Raw genomic sequence first — 22525 nt, forward strand, 5'->3', positions numbered from 1 at the left:
TGTAATACAGAGCATGGAAAATTACTTTTAAAAGGTTATTACTTTTAAAGGTTACACTGATGGTGCCACATCTGAGCAGGTAATTACTATGGTTAACAATTTTATAAGTACCCATTTCTTAAAAGTAATTAACAATTACTTTTTTGATTACTTTTCAAAAAGCTGAATGCTACAAGCTACTAGCCTGTGGTACAAAGCACACTCTATTCCCATCTATCCTGTAGTTCTTTTATCACACACAACAGAGTACAATACAGTGACATGGGGCACTACATGAGCCAGCATTAAAACCAACGTGGTATACCTCTTCTACCATTTAGTAAGTCCAAGAACTTTAAACTATAAAATTTCTAAAACATTATTCCATAAAAGTAAAATGGTTATTCTTCATTAAGTCACCATTGCAAAAAATAAATGTTTGATAGTTCATTTGTTAGTTATGAAAAAGAATGAACTAACAACTCTGCTACTATTAGCTAGGTTAGTTAAATGCTAGTTAACTGGTTTAGTAGTCTTGTTATTAATAACAAAAGAGACAAATCTCTCCAAGTTCAGCTAAGTGGAGTTGCCATAAAAATATTAAACAACTAGATCATCATCATCATAGGCTATCACTCATGGTCAAACAACTAGATAAAAAGCTATTGTCATAATAAAAAAATTGCTCACCTTCCAGCTCTGCCTTCTGCACTGAGATTTTTCTTTGTGCTGGGAGAGGGCCAAAAACAGCTGCTTCTTTAGCTAAAACAAGAACAACAACAATAACATTAGTTTACTGTCCCATAAAAAACAAGGTAAAGGAACTTGGCAAGTTTTTGAAAAAAAAGTGTAATTGTTAAGATTTCACAATGTAAAAAAATTATGATAGCACATGTACTTACTGGTTTGGAGAACAATGACTAATTTGCCACGCATGCTGCTGCTCAGTCGTTTAGTCGTCTCCAACTCTTCGTGACCTCATGGACCAGTCCACGCCAGAGCTCCCTGTAGGCCGTCACCGCCCCCAGTTCCTTCAAGGTCAACCTAGTCACTTCAAGGATACCGTCCATCCATCTTGCCCTTGGTCGGCCTCTCTTCCTTTTTCCTTCCATTTTTCCCAGCATCGTGATCTTTTCCAAGCTTTCCTGTCTCCTCATGATGTAGCCAAAATACTTCAGCTTTGCCTCTAATATCCTTCCCTCCAGTGAGCAGCCGGGCATTATTTCCTGGAGGATGGACTGGTTGGATCTTCTTGCGGTCCAAGGCACTCTCAGGATTTTCCTCCAGCACTAGAGTTCAAAAGTGTCTATCTTCCTTGCTCAGCCTTCCTTATGGTCCAGCTCTCGCATCCATAGGTTACTATGGGGAATACCATTGCTTTGACTATGCGGACCTTCGTTGCCAGTGTGATGTCTCTGCTCTTCACTATTTTATCAAAGTTGGCCATTGCTCTCCTCCCAAGAAGTAAACATCTTCTGATTTCCTGGCTGAAGTCTGCATCTGAAGTGATCTTCGAGCCTAAAAATATAAAGTCTGTCACTGCCTCCACGTTTTCTCCCTCTATTTGCCAGTTATCAATAGGTTTAGTTGCCATGATCTTGGTTTTCTTGACGTTTAACTGCAACCCAGCTTTTGCACTTTCTTCTTTCACCTTGGTGATAAGGCTCCTCAGCTCCTCCTCGCTTTTGGCCATCAGAGTGGTATCATCTGCATACCTAAGGTTGTTAATGTTTCTTCCAGCAATTTTAATTCCGGCCTTGGATTCCTCAAGCCCCGCATGTTGCACGATGTGTTCTGCGTACAAGTTGAATAGGGAGGGTGAAAGTATGCAGCCCTGCCGCACTCCTTTCCCAATCTTGAACCAGTCTGTTGTTCCGTGATCTGTTCTTACTGTGGCTACTTGGTCTTTATACAGATTTCTCAGGAGACAGACAAGGTGACTTGATATCCCCATACCACCAAGAACATGCCATAGTTTATTATGATCCACACAGTCAAAGGCTTTAGAATAGTCAATAAAGCAGAAGTAGATGTTTTTCTGAAACATAATCACTCCAGGCTTATTTATGTGTTCTTGGTCTTATGCTGTATCGAAGACATATCCCAAAAAAATGGGGATGATATATTACATCTACTGGATTATATACCGTAAGTATCTATATAATTGAGTATATGCAATTGCATTTTAGTTTACTAGTCTTCCATGTCAACTCAAAGGATCATGTCTGAGTCCAATATGAAAGAAGATATTTCCAAGGGTGATTGAAAGGAAGGCAGATATGCAAGGAGATGCAGTGAACTGTGTAAGCTCTTCATTAGAAGCCTACTTTGTAGGGTTTTTTTTCCCTTATTACTCACTTCATCACATTTCCTATCTGCTCAGAGTAGCTTGATGTCATTCCCAGATGGTCCCACGTCCAGGTAATGCTCAGCACTCAAATTACATTCAGTGGTAGAATTGCACTGTGTTCCTCTCCAGACTACTATCTGGGTTATTCACCACCACATACCTCCATGTGCCAAACAGATGGTTTCATATCATAAGCTAATATATGGTAGGTTCAGCATCAAACCATACTCATATGAAATGTGATGTGGTTCATAGAGGTAATTTGGTACTTAAAGATGTAATGGTCCGGGTTCTTTGGAGATCAGATGTGAAGCTTCTCACAGATGTTGCTTTAAACCCTCCCCAAGTTTCATAATCCCCTGCTTTAGCCTTCCTGCCACAGTGAAAAGGTATACACATGTACAAAGCCAAAATAGACCCTCAACACAGTTAAAGATGTTTAATGGAACATAAGAAAGAAGATCCAGGAAATACTATACATAATGTATTGCCAAGAGTCTGTCTCCACTAGGACCTCAGTGATTTGAATCTTGCAGAGGTTCAAATCACTAACACAGAGGTTTAAATCACTTAAACAACTGTTTCTTGAATCAGATACAGCTACACAAAAGAGATGTGTATACGTTATTTTTAAAAAGTGTTTATGCCATATGTCTGTATCTACTGACAAGAAATGAACTACAACAACAAATGGAACAATTTTTAACATGACATACCAAAGAGAGTTATGGGGAGGTCAGCTGGAGAGAAATCGATGAAACTGAAGTCAGCAGCGGTGGAATACTGAATTGCTGATATAATATGTTGGAAAAGCAATATAACACAATAAGAAAAAATTCTATTTGCTGCATTTCCTATCTAAATTTGGTCTTGTCTTCATTACCAAACTGACATTTCTGGTCCTGAGTGGCAGTAATAAAACTACAGATGATGAAGTTGCTCTTTTAAAAAAACCAGTCCTGGGATATTTCCAAATGGAAGGCTAACTAGCACTACTAATCAAACAACATGGTATAAGTAGAAATGCCATTTTCATTGATGAAGCAGAGAGAGAAATGGTATGAAAGTATAGAAGGTATTCTATAAAGGTTTCTTGGGAAATGACAGATGCGTAACAGAAAATGGGCATAAGTAATGACAAAACTAAATGCCAATGTTTGTATTTAACTAAGAACTACAGGTTCAGAATCCCTTGTCTGAAATGCTTGGGACCAGAAGTGTTTTTGATTTTTTGCTTTCGGAATATGCATTTGCAGATAAGTAAGAAATTAGATATCTTGGTTATGGGACCCAAATCTCAACATTAGATTTACTTCCATATACATCTTATACATACAGCCTTAAGATAATATTACACAATATTTTAATAATTTTGAGCATTGAACAAAGCTAGTGTACATTGAACAATAGAAAGCAAAAGCATTACCATCTCAGGGCATTTCTGCTTTCCCCATAGAGGAAAAGTCCGCTTCAACCCGGGTTTAAAAAACCCGGGTCGGGGCGGACTGTAGTGTGCACACCAGCCGCAAAAGGCCATGCTTTTGCAGTTGGGTGTCCAGATGTGCTCATGGTACCTTCCGGCGGAACACTCAGACACTCTAACCCCCTACCCAAACCTCTTTAAAAAGCACAAAAAATAAAATAACGTATCCGACCACCATTTCCCTTCTGCCAGCCCTCTCGCATCATTCCTATGTGCCAGGAGAGCGGGGGGGGGGGGGGGGGAGAGCGATTTTCCTCTCTCTCCCCCCCCCCCCCCTGCTCTCCTGGTGCATCATTCCTACGCGCTAGGAGAGGGCCAGCAGAAGGGAAATTTGTGTTTTTCACCGACATCATCTAGACAGCCTTCGTTTTGTTGTGGAAGTCCCGAACTGAAGGGGCTGTCTGGATTTGCTGTCAGCCATCCATGTGGACAATTTCAGATTTTGGAGTATTTCAGATTTTTTTCTATAAGGATTGCTCAAGCTTTATTTTAAAAATAAGTGATGATACATATAGCTGTCTACACAGGACTAAATGCATGTTGTAGGTCATGAATAGCCTGTGGATCCATCATGGATGGCACAGGATATCCACTCTAGATGTTATTGTGACTACTCTAACCGATGTCCTGAGTCAAGTGGAAACCTAGTTTGGTACTTGCTCAGCTACTATTGAACTTTGAACAACTTCAGGAAAGGAAGCAGTAAAATCCAATCTAGATTTGCCATCTTAGCTCCCCAACAGCAGATCCATCAGGTAACCTTGATATAAGTATTTTGCTATGGAAGAAATGCTGGAAAAACACAAAGATGCAAGCTGAAGACACTAGTTCGTGATCCTGGCTTGTAGGTTAACTACGGCTTGAGAAAACAATTGTTTGGTTCATTTAGATCTCGTGGGAAGCTAGAGGTTTGTTGAGAAATTGCAGCATTTGGGGAGAGAAAGGACAACGGGAGAGTATGTGATCATCAGCTTTGTGTACATGTTATGTTTGTCTAAAACATCATTAGGTTGTGTGATCCCAACTGAAGCCAAAAAATATTTATATTGTTGAACTGGAATTCTCAATGGTGGTAACCAGTAGTCAGTGGTGAAGAAGGTTGGGAACTGCATCCCAATAACATCTGGGAGGTCCTACAGTCTCTAGCCCTGATTTAAAGAGTCTTGCAATAAACAAAATATTTTCTACACATCATGGCCATAATCGAAAGAACTACAAAGCTAGTTGTATGGCAATGTTAATTTGAACTTGTCAAACAGCAGTGCTGCCCTCCAGCCTCTGCAATGTCTCACGATCTACTTTTAAAACACAGTGAAATTCTCAACACAATTTGTGACACAGCATCTGAGATCAAAGTGAAAGAAAAGTAAATTGTAGCAGAGGTGTTTTCAAGTACTGGGTTGTATCTAAAGCAGTTTTCCTGAGATTGGGGTCTGTCAAATTTTACAGTTAGCAGCATTGTCATCCACTGGTATGTGCATCCAGATGCATCTATGCAGAAGTCAGAAATGAGCTTTACTGACACAGCAAATCTCTGGTGAATTTTGTCACTGAACCTTGGAGTCATTATAAATAATCATTTGTGGCAATTTGTTTTCTGTTTTGAGTGCTTCCTTCGGCCTGTTTTCTATAGGTTCTTGGCATCAGCTAAAAAGGAGGCCATTTTGGCGCAGCATTTGAGAGGCCAATGAGGCTTGGACAAGAAACAGCCCAAAATAAATCATTAGGGCAACATCTGGAAGAGCTTTGTCAAATTACTTTGTAATTTTCTGGCATTTGAACAGGAAAATAAATATAAGTTAAACCTTTCAACACAATATGATGAAGCACTGATAAATAAAGATTTCTGTATGGGATATTCAGACCAGTGAGTTTTCACAAAAAAAACCAAAAACCATCCAAACAATGTATTAGATTAATGCTCCTGCTAGTTTCAATTTATATATGGCTGATTCTATGCCAACCAAGGCTCAAGTACATAAAGAAAATAGTAACTTCATATTTTAAAGATGTAGGTACACAACAAATGTGCCTCATGGCTGTATCTCGCAGATGTAGTGCTTATCCTATCCCCATCCGCTATAACGAATTACCGGGATACTTGTTCAAGGTCTCCCAGTGGTTGCACTGGGAGATAAGATGGACTTTTGACTGGTTGTTTCATCCCATCCTGAGATGTTCAGTACATGGGAACCTCAGGGGATAATTTTGCCCTTTGATGTTCTGATCCAGCTTTCCACTATCGGCAGCTATATGTACTTAATTCAGTCCTTCAAGATGGTCTTTAAGAAACTATGCAGTATCTTTCCTGGGTTATTTAGCAAAAGATACTGAGACATGTAGGCCATTATGCACCTAATGTGCAGGTACTTCAATATATCATGCAATCTTTATTAATCTAGTCAATTACCTCTTTTGTATGGGACTCCCCCCCCCCCCCCCACACACATATCAAATGTGGCCTTTTATGGCACATTTAGCCTGTCTTTTTCGCCCCAGTCACAGAAATAGGGCAGTAAAATTGTGTGCCTTATATAAAATGGAAAAATCAAGGCTTGTTTTTGGGAATTTTTATTTTGAATATTTTCAAGCCATGGATGATTGAACCCATAGATGCAAAATATGTAGATACAGAAGGTCCGAAATTCTTTTTCATTAACATCCCCCCTTCTCTCTAATAAAGCTACACTTTTTATAGCTCCTTGCCACTTCTAAATAGAATTAAAAGTTCAGACTTACAAAATACATCTCCTCGGAGTTTCTTCTCATGGCCAATCTGATTTTCAAGGTGTTCGCTTTCTCCTTCTTCTTCATCAGCTCCTTTATTGTCTATGTTTCCATTTCTTCCAACATCTTCACTGCTTTTCTCCTGTTCAGTAAAATCATCCTCTGTGTAGGAACTCTCTTTGTAGTCCAGTGGTCTTACATGTGTTCTGGAAGGTGGAGTCGCAAGAGCTTCCGGAATGGCATTTTTCATGTCTACGTGGTTTTTCAAATTGTTCTTGTGCCTAAGCAGCTTCTTGAGCTTTTCTTTGGCAACTCTAGAGATTCTAGGAAACTCTTTCACTGAATTTTCATGAATAACTGGAGACATAGTGGGGAAAGAAAATGAAATGCACAATATACCAGATTTAGTGTACAGCTTTAAAGTCTCAGTATTTTCCATACACTGAAAATTCAATTAGTAATATATTGGAAAGTAGAGGAGATTCACAGTGATTAATGTTCCACATAAAGGCATTGCTATGTAGAGCTGGTATAGGGCACTTCCAGACAATGCCAAAACAAAAGATTAATATGTGGGATAAACAAACCCAGGACCTCAGAGCAGGGCCCTTACACAAACTTGCCAGTCCCGGGCTTTCTTCCCCTGCTGTTTTCACAGGCTTTCTGTGTCTTGAGATAAATTTGAGGGCGGACGAGGGACATCCTCCAGAAGTTGTTTTTATCACTCAATTATGTGCTGATGCTTGTATGTGCATATGCGAATATCCTAATACAAATATAGAGAGATTCTATGTCCACATATACACATTAGTGCATAATGGTGGGATTTTATTTAAATGCTGCTGGATTTCCCTATTTCCCCAACTAATTATTTAATATTATAAAGTTTAAAATAAACACTTTCAGAGACCTCTAACTGCTCTCTGCCTCTCCTCTTGAAACCAGTGGGAAATCAGCTGCGTCTTCGTGGGAGCACAAACAGCTGATCAGAGGTTTTGAGCTTTTTAAAACCGGCACGGGCAGGGAAGCAGTCTCTGCAGGTGCTAAAGAGGGAAATCCAGAACTTTACATGATTGCAAGGCCAAATGGTCAGGAAAATCAGCTTTTTTGCCCCGAACCGGGATAAAGGACCTTTTTAAATCGAGTTTCCTCTCCGTTACTAGGATTGAGCATGTATTTAGCACAAACATTAGCTGGTCACCCCCCTTTTTAATCCGTTCTCTCCCGAATTATAGGTACTGTGTGGAAGTGCCCATAGAGAACTTCAAGCCTTGAGGCCAAATCTAGCCCTCTTAGAATCTGAGGGCCTTTCCTCCAAATGATACTTTTGTCAGATGGTTTCTCAATTTTTTCCCTTTCCTTCCTAAAGTATGAAACACTTTTTAAGATTTAATTATTGTAAATAAGAATATAACACTAAATATGCTGCTAGGTTTCTTCTATCTCTTTTGCTTTTGGTTCCACCCATCACTGGAAAATATCAGCAAAATACTCTAAAATTGACTTTGACCCTTGGACTGGAAAAGGTTCTCCTTCCTTGGTGCAAAGCCAAGATTCATATAGCCTATAAGGATCATAGTGACTGCTTTTTCTCCCAATACAGCTAGTGACTTTTTCCTAGCTTTGTCTGAGATGGTCGCTCTAGCAGAACTTGCCAGCCTTAGGCTGAACCCAATTAATCACTATATACAGTCAACCCTCCACATTTGCTGATAGTCTATATAAAACAGGACTTGGAAATACACATGTCACAAAATTACAGTCAGCTCTCCATATTTGCTAGGGTTCAGAGTATAAGACCCTAATAAAAGTTTAAAAAATGACTTTTTTTTTTTTAAAAAAGGAGGGGGTTTAGCCGAGAGAACACTTCACCATGAATATCTAGGTCCCTCAGCATACCTGTATGGCCAGTCTATGCTGGAAACTGACCACACAATCACATCAGCAAGTGTGGAGGGCCAACGGTACTGCCAGCTACCATTTGTTAGACATAGAGGAATTGAATCTAACACTAAGACAAGTACTTATACATGGGGATCACTTCCTGCAGTTCCCCCATTGGAAGTTATTGCTGTCCAGTGTCAAGGTAAAGTGACAACCACTACCAGAGTATACAGACAGTGCTGTAGAGTGCCCTTCTGAGTTTATTTTGGGGAGACTGGTGGGACAGAAATCAAGTAAATACAAACATAAGATTTAGGAACAATTATCAACTTACCAGGAATTGAGAAATTAATCACTTTCTGGTATATCTCACTTTTATATGTGCTCACTTATACATGAACATACAGAGCATGACAGATTTTCTTTTTCAAAAGCTGTATGAATAATTGCATTTTAAAATGTATTTTAGCTTATTTTTCTGTCAAAATACACATTTCTATCTATAACTATAAAATTCATTTTAGCTGAGAAATGTGTCGTGAAACTATTCAGAAAAGAGTAAAATGCAACCAATAGCCTTGTTTTCCTGCATGTACATTACATAGGGGAATATAAGCCTATCCATTGCATACGTTTCTTTAATAGGTTCACTCCACTCTTTTGGAAGAACAGATCCATGGAAAAGAATGGAAGTTACATTCACTTCAATAGTTGTAGTCTTTGGGGGACTAACAATGGACTAGCTCTTCAGATCAGCTTACACTGAAATTCACAAAGATTACATTCCCCAACTTCCTCATTACCTACCATCCCTTGGAATTTCCAAAAGATAACCAAACAATACAGTTTTAATTTTATTCAGCCCCTGTTTAAGAGTTTATAGCTACAATCCTTCTTGTCCTAGGGGCTGTTGGATATATGGGAGATCAATATTGTAATTGTGGTAAGTTGTAGGATATTTTGGCAGCACATTTTTAGCAAGGCTGAAGCCACATATACAAAGGAGAATTGTGGCATTTCCCCTACAGACAAGTTTTTAAAGGTTCAGTTTGGCCATATTATGTCAAGCCCATATTAATTGGCCGCATTATGTCAAGCCCATATTAAGTGGCGCTTGCTGATCCTGTCCCCTGGAGGCTACGGTTATAAAAGATGCACTATAATTTAGCTGAAGTGATTCACTAAATCTTTTATTCAAGGTGCAGTGAGGAATGAACAGGAAGCCCCTAATTCCCACCATTTTCCCCCTCAACAAGGATGGAAATAAAACCCCCAGGGATTAAAATAAGGTCTGTAAAAGTTTCCAAGCCAAGGACGACTGCACACTCAGCAAAACGGAACATCTGCTTCCAGTTATTACTTTAAAATCTCTCAATAGAAATGAAATATTCTTACTTCTCAGCATAGATGTCTTGGTTTTGGAAGACCAAAGGGACATGGACATGATGTCAATGGAGCTTGGAGGAGGCTGTATGCTCTCATCTAATGCCTCCAACACTTGCAGGTCAAAACACAACCAAATCCAGACAACAGCAAGACTATTCAAGTTCACTCCGATCAGGGCCGGCCGGAGATATTTTTTGATGTGAAGCGGGGGTGCTGAAAAGCGCCCCCGCCACCGGCGCCATGGCCCCGCCCAGCGTGCCCTGGCCCCGCCTCCCACGCTGCGTGGGAGGCGGGGCCAGGGCGAATAGTGAGGGGGGCGGGGCCAGAGTTGGCCCCGCCCCCGCCCAGCGTGCCCTGGCCCCGCCTCCCACGCAGCGTGGGAGGCGGGGCCAGGGCACGCTGGGCGGGGGGGGCGGGGCCAGAGTTGGCCCCGCCTCCCACGCTACCCCCGCTCGCCCGTCTGGCCTTTTGTAGCTCTGACGCCGCTCCCCCCCCCGCCCAGCGTGCCTTGGCCTGCCTCCCATGCAACGTGGGAGGCGGGGCTAGGGCACGCTGGGCGGGGGGGCGGGGCCCCGCCTCCCACGCTACCCCCGCTCGCCCGTCTGGCCTTTTGTAGCAGGCCAGACTTCAGCGGAGGTTCCTCCAGGCCGCAATCGCGGCCTGGAGAAACCTCCGCTGAAGTCTGGCCTGCTAGAAATGGCCAGACGGGCGAGCGGGGGTAGCGTGGGAGGCGGGGCCAGCTCTGACGCCGCTCCCCCCCCCCGCCCAGCGTGCCTTGGCCCTGCCTCCCACGCAACGTGGGAGGCGGGGCCAGGGCACGCTGGGCGGGGGGCGGGGCCAGAGCTGGCCCCGCCTCCCACGCTACCCCCGCTCGCCCATCTGGCCTTTTGTAGCAGGCCAGACTTCAGCGGAGGTTCCTCCAGGCCGCGATTGCGGCCTGGAGGAACCTCCGCTGAAGTCTGGCCTGCTACAAAAGGCCAGACGGGCAAGCGGGGGTAGCGTGGGAGGCGGGGCCAGCTCTGAGGCCGCTCCCCTCCCCGCCCAGCGTGCCTTGGCCCCGCCTCCCACGCTGCGTGGGAGGCAGGGCCAAGGCACGCTGGGCGGGGGGGGGGAGCGGCCTCAGAGCTGGCCCCGCCTCCCACGCTACTCCCGCTCGCCCGTCTGGCCTTTTGTAGCAGGCCAGACTGCAGCGGAGGTCCCTGCAGGCCGCGATTGCGGCCTGCAGGGACCTCCGCTGCAGTCTGGCCAGCTAGGAAAGGCCAGACGGGCCAGGGCGCACTGGGCGGGAGGCGGGGCACCGTCAGGGCAGTGCCCCGCCTCCCGCCCAGCCTGACGGCGCCCCCCCGGGCCTGCGCCCGAGGCGGCGGCGTCAGGGGCCTCAATAGTGGGGCCGGCCCTGACTCTGATCACTCTCATCACAATTCTATTCCTACTTAAGCCTGGAAAGGTTAGTTTTTAGGCTAGCAGTCCCAGAATCCCCCAGAGGTTTAGCCCAAAAATTATTAGATATTTGATTACTAGCATCACCTAAAATCTGTTATTTTCATCTTTGAATCTAGCGAAGCCAATCAGTTTGACACTGTAAAAATATTTGTTCCTCAGGCTAGTGAGCATACCATGTCTAGACTTAAAATGATAGAAAGATATGTGACAGTTGACAGGACAGGGCAAGCATTCACATGTGTAATTTTAATCTTTCTTTAGGTGTTAAATATGTATCCTTAGCACGAGTTATTGAAATGCTTGGTGCATAGTTTATTTTTCAGTTGAAAGGAATACCTCCAACTTTGAAATAATTCCCTGAAATAATCTGTTTAATGATAGAAAGCTAGTGATTTGTGACACTCACCAAAGACATTTGGTCAGGCCTAATCAGACAGCTGTGCCATGATTAAGAGGAAGCAGTTCTATTAACATAAGGGTTGGCAACAGCACAGAATCAAAGAGCCAGTTTTCTGGCCCTGGGGCCCTCCAGTAAAAATGCAAACATGACATTCCTAAAGCATAGGTGGTCCTCTGTATCCTACACTAACAATGATTCTGCATTTATGGATTCAACCATGCACAGCTTGGTTTTGCCATCTATATATATAAAAGAGTGATGGCATCACGGCGACTCACAAAACAACAAAAGTACAGGGCCCCCAACCTCAAAATTTGACAACACAACCCATCATCCACGCCTCAAGGTTGATACAACAAAAAGAAAAGAAAAATAAAGTCCTAATTAGAGGGAGAGCAATAATTTTTTTTATCCAATTGCTGCCACTTTAGAGGGCTAATCTCTGGCCACTTGGTTGCCTAGCAACCAAGGGACAGCCAGGTTTCAGTTAGGGGACAGGCAGATTTAGGCCTCACTTAGACTTCTTCCACAGATTATCTAATTTGCACTGGATTATATGGCAGTGTAGACTCAAGGCCCTTCAACACAGCTATATAACCCATTTATAATCTTATATTATCTGCTTTGCACTGGATTATCTTGACTCCACACTACCATATAATCCACTTCAGTGTGCATTTTATACAGCTGTGTAGAAGGGGCCTCATATAATCCAGTTTTTTTTTTTTTTTTAAAAAAGCAGATAATATAAGATTAGAAATATACAGTAGAGTCTCACTTATCCAACGTAAACAGGCTGGCAGGATAAGTGAATATGTTGGATAATAAGAAGGGATTCAGGCCAATTAAACATCAAATTAGGTAATGATTATACAAATTAAGCACCAAAACATCATATTGTACAACAAATTTGACAGAAAAAGTAGTTCCATGCGCAGTAATGCTATGTAGTATTTACAGTAGAGTCTGACTTATCCAACACTCGCTTATCCAACGTTCTGGATTATCCAACGCATTTTTGTAGTCAATGCTTTCAATATATCGTGATATTTTGGTGCTAAATTAATAAATACAGTAATTACTATATAGCATTACTGTGTACTGAACTACTTTTTCTGACAAATTTGTTGTCTAACATGATGTTTTGTGCTTAATTTGTAAAATCATAACTTAATTTGATGTTTAATAGGGTTATCCTTAATTCCTCATTATCCAACATATTCGCTTATCCAACGTTCTGCCGGCCCGTTTATGTTGGATAAGTGAGACTCTACTGTATTGTATTTACAAATTTATCACTAAAATATCACAATGAATTTAAAACACTGACTACAAAAACATTGATTATGAAAAGGCAGACTGCGTTGGATAATCCAGAACATTGTATAAGCGAATGTTGGATAAGTGAGATTCTTCTTTAATATGAAATAATTACTGGGATAGAATAATGCAGAACAATATAATCTCTAAAGCCAGGACAGTAAATAAACAGGGGAATTCCACACAGGAAACAATCAGGGCCAGCTAACACCTCCCAACAAAGTATTCCCATCATCAAAGTCTGGCAAATCCTGTTTTCTCAGGGCCACAGACAGTAGAAGCACATAAAATATTGCAAACAACACCACTCTGAAAACAAGGGAATTCCAGACAGGAAACAATCAGGGTCAGCTAACACCTCCCAACAAAGTATTCCCATAATCAAAGTCTGGCAAATCCTCTGTTTTCTCAGGGCCACAGACAGTAGAAGCACATAAAATATCGCAAACAACACCACTCTGAAAACAAGGGAATTCCAGACAGGAAACAATCAGGGCCAGCTAACACCTCCCAACAAAAATTTCACTCAGGGAGGAAACAGCCAGGCTTTAAAACTGCAAGGCCATTACATCCTAATCATTTTTCCTAATTGCAGCATTCATACTTACCTCCAACAAACAAAAAAACCAATCAGAAATATTGTATATTCACAACCTTTAGGAAATAATATCCCCTGATGGCGCAGCTGAGCTACTGGACTTCTGGACCGAAAGGCCACAGGTTTGAATTGGGGGAGCGGAGAGAGCCCCCACTGTTAGCCCCAGCTTCTGCCAACCCAGAAGTTCGAAAACATGCAAATGTGAGTGCATCAATAGGTACTGCTTCGGCGGGAAGGTAACGCCGCTCCCTGTAGTCATCCCACATGACCTTGGACGAGTCTACGGACAACGCCGGCTCTTCGGCTTAGAAATGGAGATAAGCACCAACCCCCAGAGTCAGACACGACTGGACTTAATGTCTGGGGAAAACCTTTTCAATAAACTCTTAAAGACTATTACAAATCATAAAAATTACAATTTACAGCCTAAGGAAGGGAGGAAGGAGAAGCTAAAGGGAAATAAAAGGAGACCAAGCGGCAATGAGAGAAGAAGGAGGAGATTTATCAACACATGATTAGTAAATAGTTCTGCCTTTTCCCTGTCCCCTGTCATAATTTCCCATTCTTCTCCTCGCAGAGGCCCTATCGCCTCCTTGTCTTCTTTGCCTCAGTCTTCTCACAAAAAGAAAGCCAGCCTCAACCTCAGCAACATGGAATGGATGAAGGATTGGTGGAAATCCAACTCCAAATAGGGAAAGAAGTCATCCAGGAATACCTGGCTGCTCTAAATGAATTCAAGTCTCCAGGGCCGGATCAACTACACCCAAGAGTATTGAAGGAACGAACAGAAGTTATTTTGGAACCAATGGCAATCATTTTTGAGAGTTCTTGGAGAACGGGAGAAGTCCCAGCAGATTGGAGGAGGGCAAATGTGGTCCCTATCTTCAAGAAGGGAAAAAAGGACAACCCAAACAATTACCGTCCGGTTAGCCTCACGTCGATACCAGGCAAGATTCTGGAAAAGATCATTAAGGAAGTGGTCTGCAAACACTTAGAAACAAATGCGGTAATTGCTAATAGTCAACACGGATTTACCAAAAAGAAATCATGCCAGACTAATCTGATCTCTTTTTTCGATAGAGTTACAAGCTGGGTAGATGCGGGGAATGCCGTGGATGTAGCCTATCTGCATTTCAGTAAGGCCTTCGACAAGGTCCCCCATGACCTTCTGACAAACAAGCTAGTCAAATGTGGGCTAGGCAAAACTACATTTAGGTGGATCTGTAATTGGTTAAGTGAATGAACCCAAAGGGTGCTCACCAATGCATCTTCTTCATCTTCGAAAGAAGTCACGAGTGGAGTGCCGCAGGGTTCCATCCTGGACCCGGTTCTGTTCAACATCTTTATTAACAACTTAGACGAAGGGTTAGAAAACATGATCATCAAGTTTGCAGATGACATCAAACTGGGAGGGATAGCTAACATTCCATATGACAAGAGTAGAATTCAAAACGATCTTGACAGATTAGAGAGGTGGGGCAAAACTAACAAAATGAAGTTCAACATGGACAAATGCAAGATACTTCACTTAGGCAGAAAAAAAATGAAATGCAAAGATACAGAATGGGGGACGATGCCTGGCTCGACAGCAGTTATGTGTGAAAAAGACCTTGGAGTCCTCATGGACAACAAGTTAAACATGAGCCAACAATATGATGCGGCGGCAAAAAAAGCCAATGGGATTTTGGCTTGCATAAATAGTGGTATAGTGTCTAGATCCAGGGAAGTCATGCTCCCCCCTCTATTCTGCCTTGGTCAGACCACACCTGGAACACTGTGTCCAATTCTGGGCACTGCAATTGAAGGGAGATGTGACAAGCTGGAAAGCGTCCAGAGGAGGACAACTAAAATGATCAAGGATCTGGAGAACAAGCCCTATGAAGAGCGGCTTAAAGAACTGGGTATGTTTAGCCGGCAGAAGAGAAGGCTGAGAGGAGACATGATAGCCATGTACAAATATGTGAGGGGAAGTTGTAGGGAGGAGGGAGCAAGCTTGTTTGCTGCTGCCCTGCAGACTAGGATGCGGAACAATGGCTTCAAACTACAGGAAAGGAGATTCCACCTGAACATCAGGAAGAACTTCCTCACAGTGAGAGCTGTTCGGCAGTGGAACTCTCTCCCCCGGACTGTGGTGGAGGCTCCTTCTTTGGAGGCTTTTAAGCAGAGGCTGGATGGCCACCTGTCGGGGGTACTTTGAATGAGATTTTCCTGCTTCTTGCAGGGGGTTGGATTGGATGGCCCGTAAGGTCTCTTTCAACTCTACGATTCCATGATTCTATGATTCTACATACAAATTCAGCTAAAGAACAAACCTACAGAACCTATCTTGTTAGTAACTTGGGGGTTGCCTGTATAAGGAAATATCATATAGACTGAAAACTATGTGTTAAAGCTGACCAGCACAGAAAAGTGATCTGGTTCTCAGCTGTCTATTACTTCATAGGCCTAAAAACTGTTAAGCATGCAGCTGATTTATATGGAGTTATATACATGAGGAAGCAACTTCATGAGTTTCATGACTTAGCTACCCAGGAGTTAATGATGTTTACTTACCAGAGCATTCAAATCCATTCCCTCTGTAGCCTGCTTTGCATTTGCACTTGAAAGACCCTTGTGTGTTGAGGCATTCTGCATGGAAGTTACACATGGATATATTTGCTGTACATTCATTTATATCTAAAGAGCAAAGGGATTTGGGGAGGGACAGCAAAGGAAACAAGTATTTTAAAAGTATTTTAAAAATACAAAAAATGCTCCACTTTCTTTCACATATCAATGCAAAAAGCTGCATCCATTTAATTCTTGTTTTTCATGCATGCTGAAGACAGAATAGCAAAAGTTTTTCTATTGAGACTGTATTTGTTACAGATAAAGGAACACAAGCCAATCATGTTAAAATATTCAGTGTCATTTAAACCTTTGAATAAAATGTCATTGTTTTCCTTTACTGTACAAAATGTTCCCTGTATCATTTATCAATCTATGACAAAAGATGTCCTTTCTAGGCATTCCTGAACTTTGCATTGATATGTGAAACCCTGGATAATAGCAAACCCTATGGAAATGATTGACAACAGCTAAAGACTACCATAAAGGTATACAGTGTTCCCTCACCACTTCGTGGTTCACTTTTCACGGATTTGCTGTTTCGCGGTTTTTCAATAAACTCTAAAAGACTATTACAAATCATAAAAATTACAATTTACAGCCTAAGGAAGGGAGGAAGGAGAAGCTAAAGGGAGATAAAAGGAGACCAAGCGGCAACGAGAGAAGAAGGAGGAGATTTATCAACACACGATTGGTTGATAAAGACTTAAAATAGTGTATAACTACTAAAATAATGCATAAATATTAAAATAAATATAGCATCCCTACTTCGTGGATTTTCACTTATTGTGGGTGGTCCTGGAACCTAACCCCAGTGATAAGTGAAGGAACACTGTATTGGACGAACCAGAAAATACCTAGAGAAGACATATTTTGTTAGATTTGGATGAAAAAAATAGCAGATTCCAGTCACGGGAATAGATGGGTAGGACTATACTGCAAAAAGCATTTTTTAAAAAAATATAAAGTGTAGCTTTTACTCAAAAGTAGAGATGAGGAATAGGATGCAGAGTGAGAACTGGAAAGGGCTGCTATAGTATGAATAGCTGTATAGAAGAGGGAATTTCAGCAAATATTGCTTGTCACGCAACCACATAACAAGCAACATCTCATACAATTCCCTCTTCTATACAGCTACTGAATATCTAGCAGTCCTCTCCAGTTTTCACTCTGGCAACCCAGTGGGAAAACTGAGAATTTTCTTTTTAATTCTTCCAGGATCCAAATTTGATAACCAAGGGCCGTCTGCACTCTAGTAAGACCTAACAAATGTATTACAAATGGATACAGTACATCTTTGAGGTTATGGAAAACAAACACAGATAAATGCACTTAGGTAAGGAAAACCAGACTCTAGATCTTACCTAAACAGTTGTATCGACCATTCACATATTTGAGTTCATATCCAACCTGACACCTGCAGTAATAACTTCCAAATGTGTTGACGCATTTGCGATTGAATGAGCAAATAGCTTTGCCAGTGGCGCACTCATCGATATCTAGGGCATGGAAATGAAATCTCATAAGGCAAAGAAAAATGTATCAGCAGTGGTGGCTTATTGATCATTAAATGATGGGCATGCCCTGCATAGTTAAAGCAGTGGTATTCCCCATAGTAACCTATCGATGCAAGAGCTGGACCATGAGGAAGGCTGAGCAAAGGAAGATGGGCATTTTTGAACTGTAATGTTAGAGGAAAATTCTGTGAGTGCCTTGGACCACAAGAAGATCAAACCAGCCCATATTTCAGGAAATAAAGCTCGACTGCTCACTGGAGGGAAGGATATTAATGGCAAAGATTGAAGTTCTTTGGCCACATAATGAGAAGACAGGATACGTTGGAGAAGATAATGATGCTGGGGAAAATGGAAGGAAAAGGAAAGAGGGGCCAATCAAGGGCAAGATGGATGGATGTTATCCTTGAAGTTACTGACTTGACCTTGAAGGAGCTGGGGGTGGTAATGGCCAACAGGAAGCTCTGGTGTGTACCCATAACATGGTCTAGTTGTATGAGCATGAAGCAATTTTCTAGAAAAACCACCTTCGGTTGACTTTCTTGAAAATTCTACAATACTATAGTCATATTACAACAAAGAAAACTGCCTCCCTATGTATTCTGTTCCTAATGTGTTGCTGATGCCATCTCATTACCTCAGCTCAAAGGGCGTACAGGGGCCTATTCCCTCCTATCTTCACATATTCACTTTGCTTACATTCCTCCTTTCTGCATTGGGAAAAACCAATCTCCTTTCCCAATCTGAAAATGGTTACAAAATATCAAATTTTGAATATTAGTGATAGAAATTAAGGCACAATTTACTACTCTACAAATATGTGCATTTTGAGAAGCCACCTTGAATATTTGAGGAAAGGAAGGATATAAATCCAGAACTTAAATTCATATTTTCAACTTCTATTGATAGCAAAGCTGCAAAAGAGTGCCAGGTCTTTCCTTATTATGTTCTGCTGCCAGAACAACCATTATTTCCTCTCCTAAAGGTTTGGGCAGAACAGAATCTGAGAACTGCATGAAGCGTATAGGTGAGTACAGTCTCTGACTCCTAAACTGCCCTTTTTCTGGCAAATGGAAGGATTCAGGAACAGCCATTCACCTTTTAATAATGTGGCAGGCTCCCACTGCATGTTTGTTTTCAAAAATGGAAATATATTTCAAGACACTTCTGTTTTTGCAGGGAGGGGTTGCATTACCTATTTATTTATTTACTTACTACTTACTTCATTTATACCCCCCTTTTCTCATCCCACGGGGGGCTCAAGGAAGCATACAACTCTGGCAAAATTCAATGCCATTTAAAATATAATAATGAAACACATTCTATCAATTAAAACCAATTAAAAGTTATGTAATTAAAACATGTATAACAAACAAATTAAAACATATAAATTGTATATTTCAATTTGCCCATAATCCTTGCTCATAATCCTCCTCTCTTAGGCTGCTTCCACACAGCTGTATAAAATCCACATTGAACTGGATTATATGGCAGTATGGACTCAGATAACACAATTGAAAGCAGATATTGTGGAGTATTTACATATTCTGGGCTATATAGCAGTGTGGACGGGCCCTTAGTCAACAGATAAGATCCTTAGTTCATAGGCTCTATCACATTACACAATGATTGCACTATAGATCGACTCAAAATCCAATGGCACCTTCATACGGAATCCCGTGATTTGCAGTTTAGAGAGGATCATCTCAAACTCTCAAAGAGCTCCCATAGTGCCTCACCAAACTATACATTCCATGATTTGATAGGATGCAACCTTTATAGCTGAATCATGGTGCCATAACTGTGTAATGTGAAAGGGATCCAGAATCCTTACATGTTTAGAGTTAAGCATATTACAAATGAAGCAAATTGAAATATAACCACACAAGTGTGTGAGGAACCTGTCTTCTAGTCTGAACTGTGTTTCCTGCTTTCATATTATACCCCCAAAGTATCAGGTGATTAGCACTGTCGGCTTCAAGAACTGTAGTAAAAAGAAATTTTACTATAAGTTTTCAAGTTCTGGATCTCATGAGTCAGGTCAAAATAGATGTTTCAGTGAGTTCCAACAGATTTGGGAAGAAAGGAGTAAAAAGTATTTTGGCACCTTTATTGTTTAGCAGATGGACCAATAATTCATATGAGCTCATTGTGTGGTTCCCCAAAACATCCTTAGGCCATGAATACACGTACAGCTTGATGCTACAGCTGTATGAGAAAAGCAGCAGGCTCTCTCCATGGAGCAATGCTTCCAGCTTGATATGTTTGATGAATATTCTGCTTGAGAGGTTTTGGATGCCTACAATCACAGTTAAGAGTTCATTTCCTTTACTTGTCAACCTTTTGCTAGACTCTAAAAGATCCCCAGAGATGAAGAATACCTCTTCCCTGCAAAAACATATTTAAAAAAACCCAAACCCTTCTCCATTTCTAAGCATCACATATAACTACAATTGTGAAAAAAATACAAAAACACTAAGGACTCCTCCAGATGTATGTAAAGATGCATGTCTTGTCCTGACATAGATTCTTGGTTTTTTTCCAGTTGTCCTCTCTGCATTCTCTCATTCCATTCAGGTTATAGCAGTTTCTTGGATTTGCTCTTGGAATCTTTCAAATATATTTGAAATGCTTCTGCTATTTGCTTAATTGGTCTGATAGTCTCAATGGCAAATTCAACCCTTTCTGAATGTTTTAAATGAGTTATGGAGTTTTAGTGCAAAAGTGCTTGTTCACTGATATATCTACAACTATTTTAAAAGGAAGGAACTAGAAAAGGAAACATATTGTTCTGATATGGAATTTTTTTAAAAATCCTACTCGAGGATGGGAATAAAATGTTGCAGCTGCAGCAAATAGCTAGAAAATGAGTTGGGTAATTCAGGTGTTATTTGAATATTTAAAATCACACAAGAATAAGCACAATAAATACACACATAAATTCCACAATTATAGAAGCCATTATAAAACTTTTGAAAGGGCTTTTAAAAATGTTGCAGTTTCCTTTGAACTACCTATACTTACAATGACAGAACCTCCAATATCTTGCTGTTATATAAAAGATAGGAAATAATCTTGCAGCAGTGCATCATTCTTACTTTTCAAAAGCAGAAGAAATCCAATCCAACACAGAAGTGGATGACTGGATGAAAACGTTTTACTACTTGAGGAAATGGTTAGGGTAGCAATCTATTAAACCCTCATTCTAGATGCAAGAGTCAACTGAAGTGTCTCTTACATCAACACTAGTATGGGAAAATGTCCACTACTACATTGGAGAGTAGCAAACTAGATTAGATATTACAGTATGAACCAAAAGGCACACAGAACCCTACCTTCCAACACCTTGATATAGATCAGGCATGGGCAAATTTGGTCCTCCAGGTGTTTTGTACTTCAATTCCCACAATATCAAACAGTTGGCAGGCTGCTAGGAATTGTGGGAGTTGAAGTCCAAAACACCTGGAAGGCCAAAGTTTGCCTATGCCTGATTTAGCATCTATGAGTCCTGCGCATCTAGCAAATGAAGTACTGTTTCTCTCTAATAATAAAGCTTTGGAAATAAGAGAACAGCCTTGAAAACACTGAGAATATGAACCATCATGCTTTTTCTTTTAGATATTCTCTGCTCTGCAAACTCAGACTGCACCACAAGATTTTAGTGTAGCTTTTCTATGTAAAAGCAGAGTAAGGGTACAACAGGACCAGCCTTGCATTTTCATGATTCATCATTGCACACTCACATATTCTTCAATGATTCCAATTTGGCAAGTATAGCCTGATTAACACTTTGTTGTTCCATTTTCTCAGCTGCTTTTAAATGTCCCAGTTTTTCTCTCTCCTTCATACTTTGTGGTTGTCTAAATTCACATGCAGAAAATTGAGTTTGACGGTAGTTTGCATTTGATTAACTCAGCAGGAGGGTGAGAGTAACTGGGCAAATTTTTTTGCCATTCCAAGTAGGCTCAGGCAAAAAACATATGGATGCATTATCTCCTAGCTTCTTTTCCCTCATTAATAATTAGTGCCTTCTTGACCACACTTTGATGTCTCTTGGCCACATATGTGGAAGGCATACCTTATAGTTGCATTGTTAGAGGGTAGAAGCAAAAAGACAGATCAACCAAACGAATGATCCTGGGCTACTGTGGAAATAAATAAGGAATATGATGGTACTCTAGTCTAGAGAAAGCACACAGCTTCCTGTGGAAGTCTAAGGCTAGATCCACACTGCCATATATTTTCAGAATGCAGATTAATTGCTTTAAACTGGATTGTATGAGTCTACACTGCCATAAAACCTAGTTCAATGCAGTTAATCTGCATTTTGAAACTGCCTTATATGGCAGTGTAAATCAAGCCTAAGATATAGATCAACAAACAAATACAACTATTTTTGGGAAGGTACATTATCTCAGGCCTAGCCTCATATCTGCACAATTTTTTTAATTCCATGTAAAATATAACTTGGAAAAGTTATTTTGGGGCTACTCCACTACATCCTGAGAAATTCTGGGAACTGCAGTACAAAAAGTAAATTTTCCAAGTTATGTCAATGTGCCTTGTATGAATGTTTGTGGGTCCACCAGCTGCCTTAGGGAAAATAGGTATGCGAACATTTGAAGGTCATCTTCTGTGATGAGAGAAAACAGAAATACGTTTCATTGTCTGGGACAATATTTTAACAAATCAGGCCACACATGATACAAACATACACAAAAGACTTAGGCCCCTTCTACACTGCCCTATATTCCAATAGCTGATTTCAGATTATCTGCTTTAAACTGGATTATATAAATCTCCACTGCCAGATAATCTGGGATAAGAAGATAAT

General features: G+C 41.0%; 1 protein-coding gene across 5 annotated transcripts in view; it reads right to left on the bottom strand.

Annotated features, from left to right (window-relative positions):
* Positions 1-22525, bottom strand: part of egfl6 (EGF like domain multiple 6) — a 55768-nt gene that overhangs the window by 7158 nt on the left and 26085 nt on the right. For 4 of the 5 annotated variants that reach the window (XM_062975265.1, XM_062975264.1, XM_062975266.1 and 1 more), the window contains 4 exons: positions 17542-17676; positions 16124-16246; positions 6552-6896; positions 670-741 (listed from right to left, as the gene is read on the bottom strand). In XM_062975265.1, the coding sequence (XP_062831335.1) occupies positions 670-741; positions 6552-6896; positions 16124-16246; positions 17542-17676 (675 nt within the window). The remainder of the gene's footprint in view (positions 1-669; positions 742-6551; positions 6897-16123; positions 16247-17541; positions 17677-22525) is intronic. The other variant, XM_062975263.1, reaches the window with a different exon arrangement.

The sequence above is a fragment of the Anolis carolinensis genome, chromosome 3 (assembly GCF_035594765.1).
Source record: "Anolis carolinensis isolate JA03-04 chromosome 3, rAnoCar3.1.pri, whole genome shotgun sequence".
Classification (NCBI taxonomy): Eukaryota; Metazoa; Chordata; class Lepidosauria; order Squamata; family Dactyloidae; genus Anolis; species Anolis carolinensis.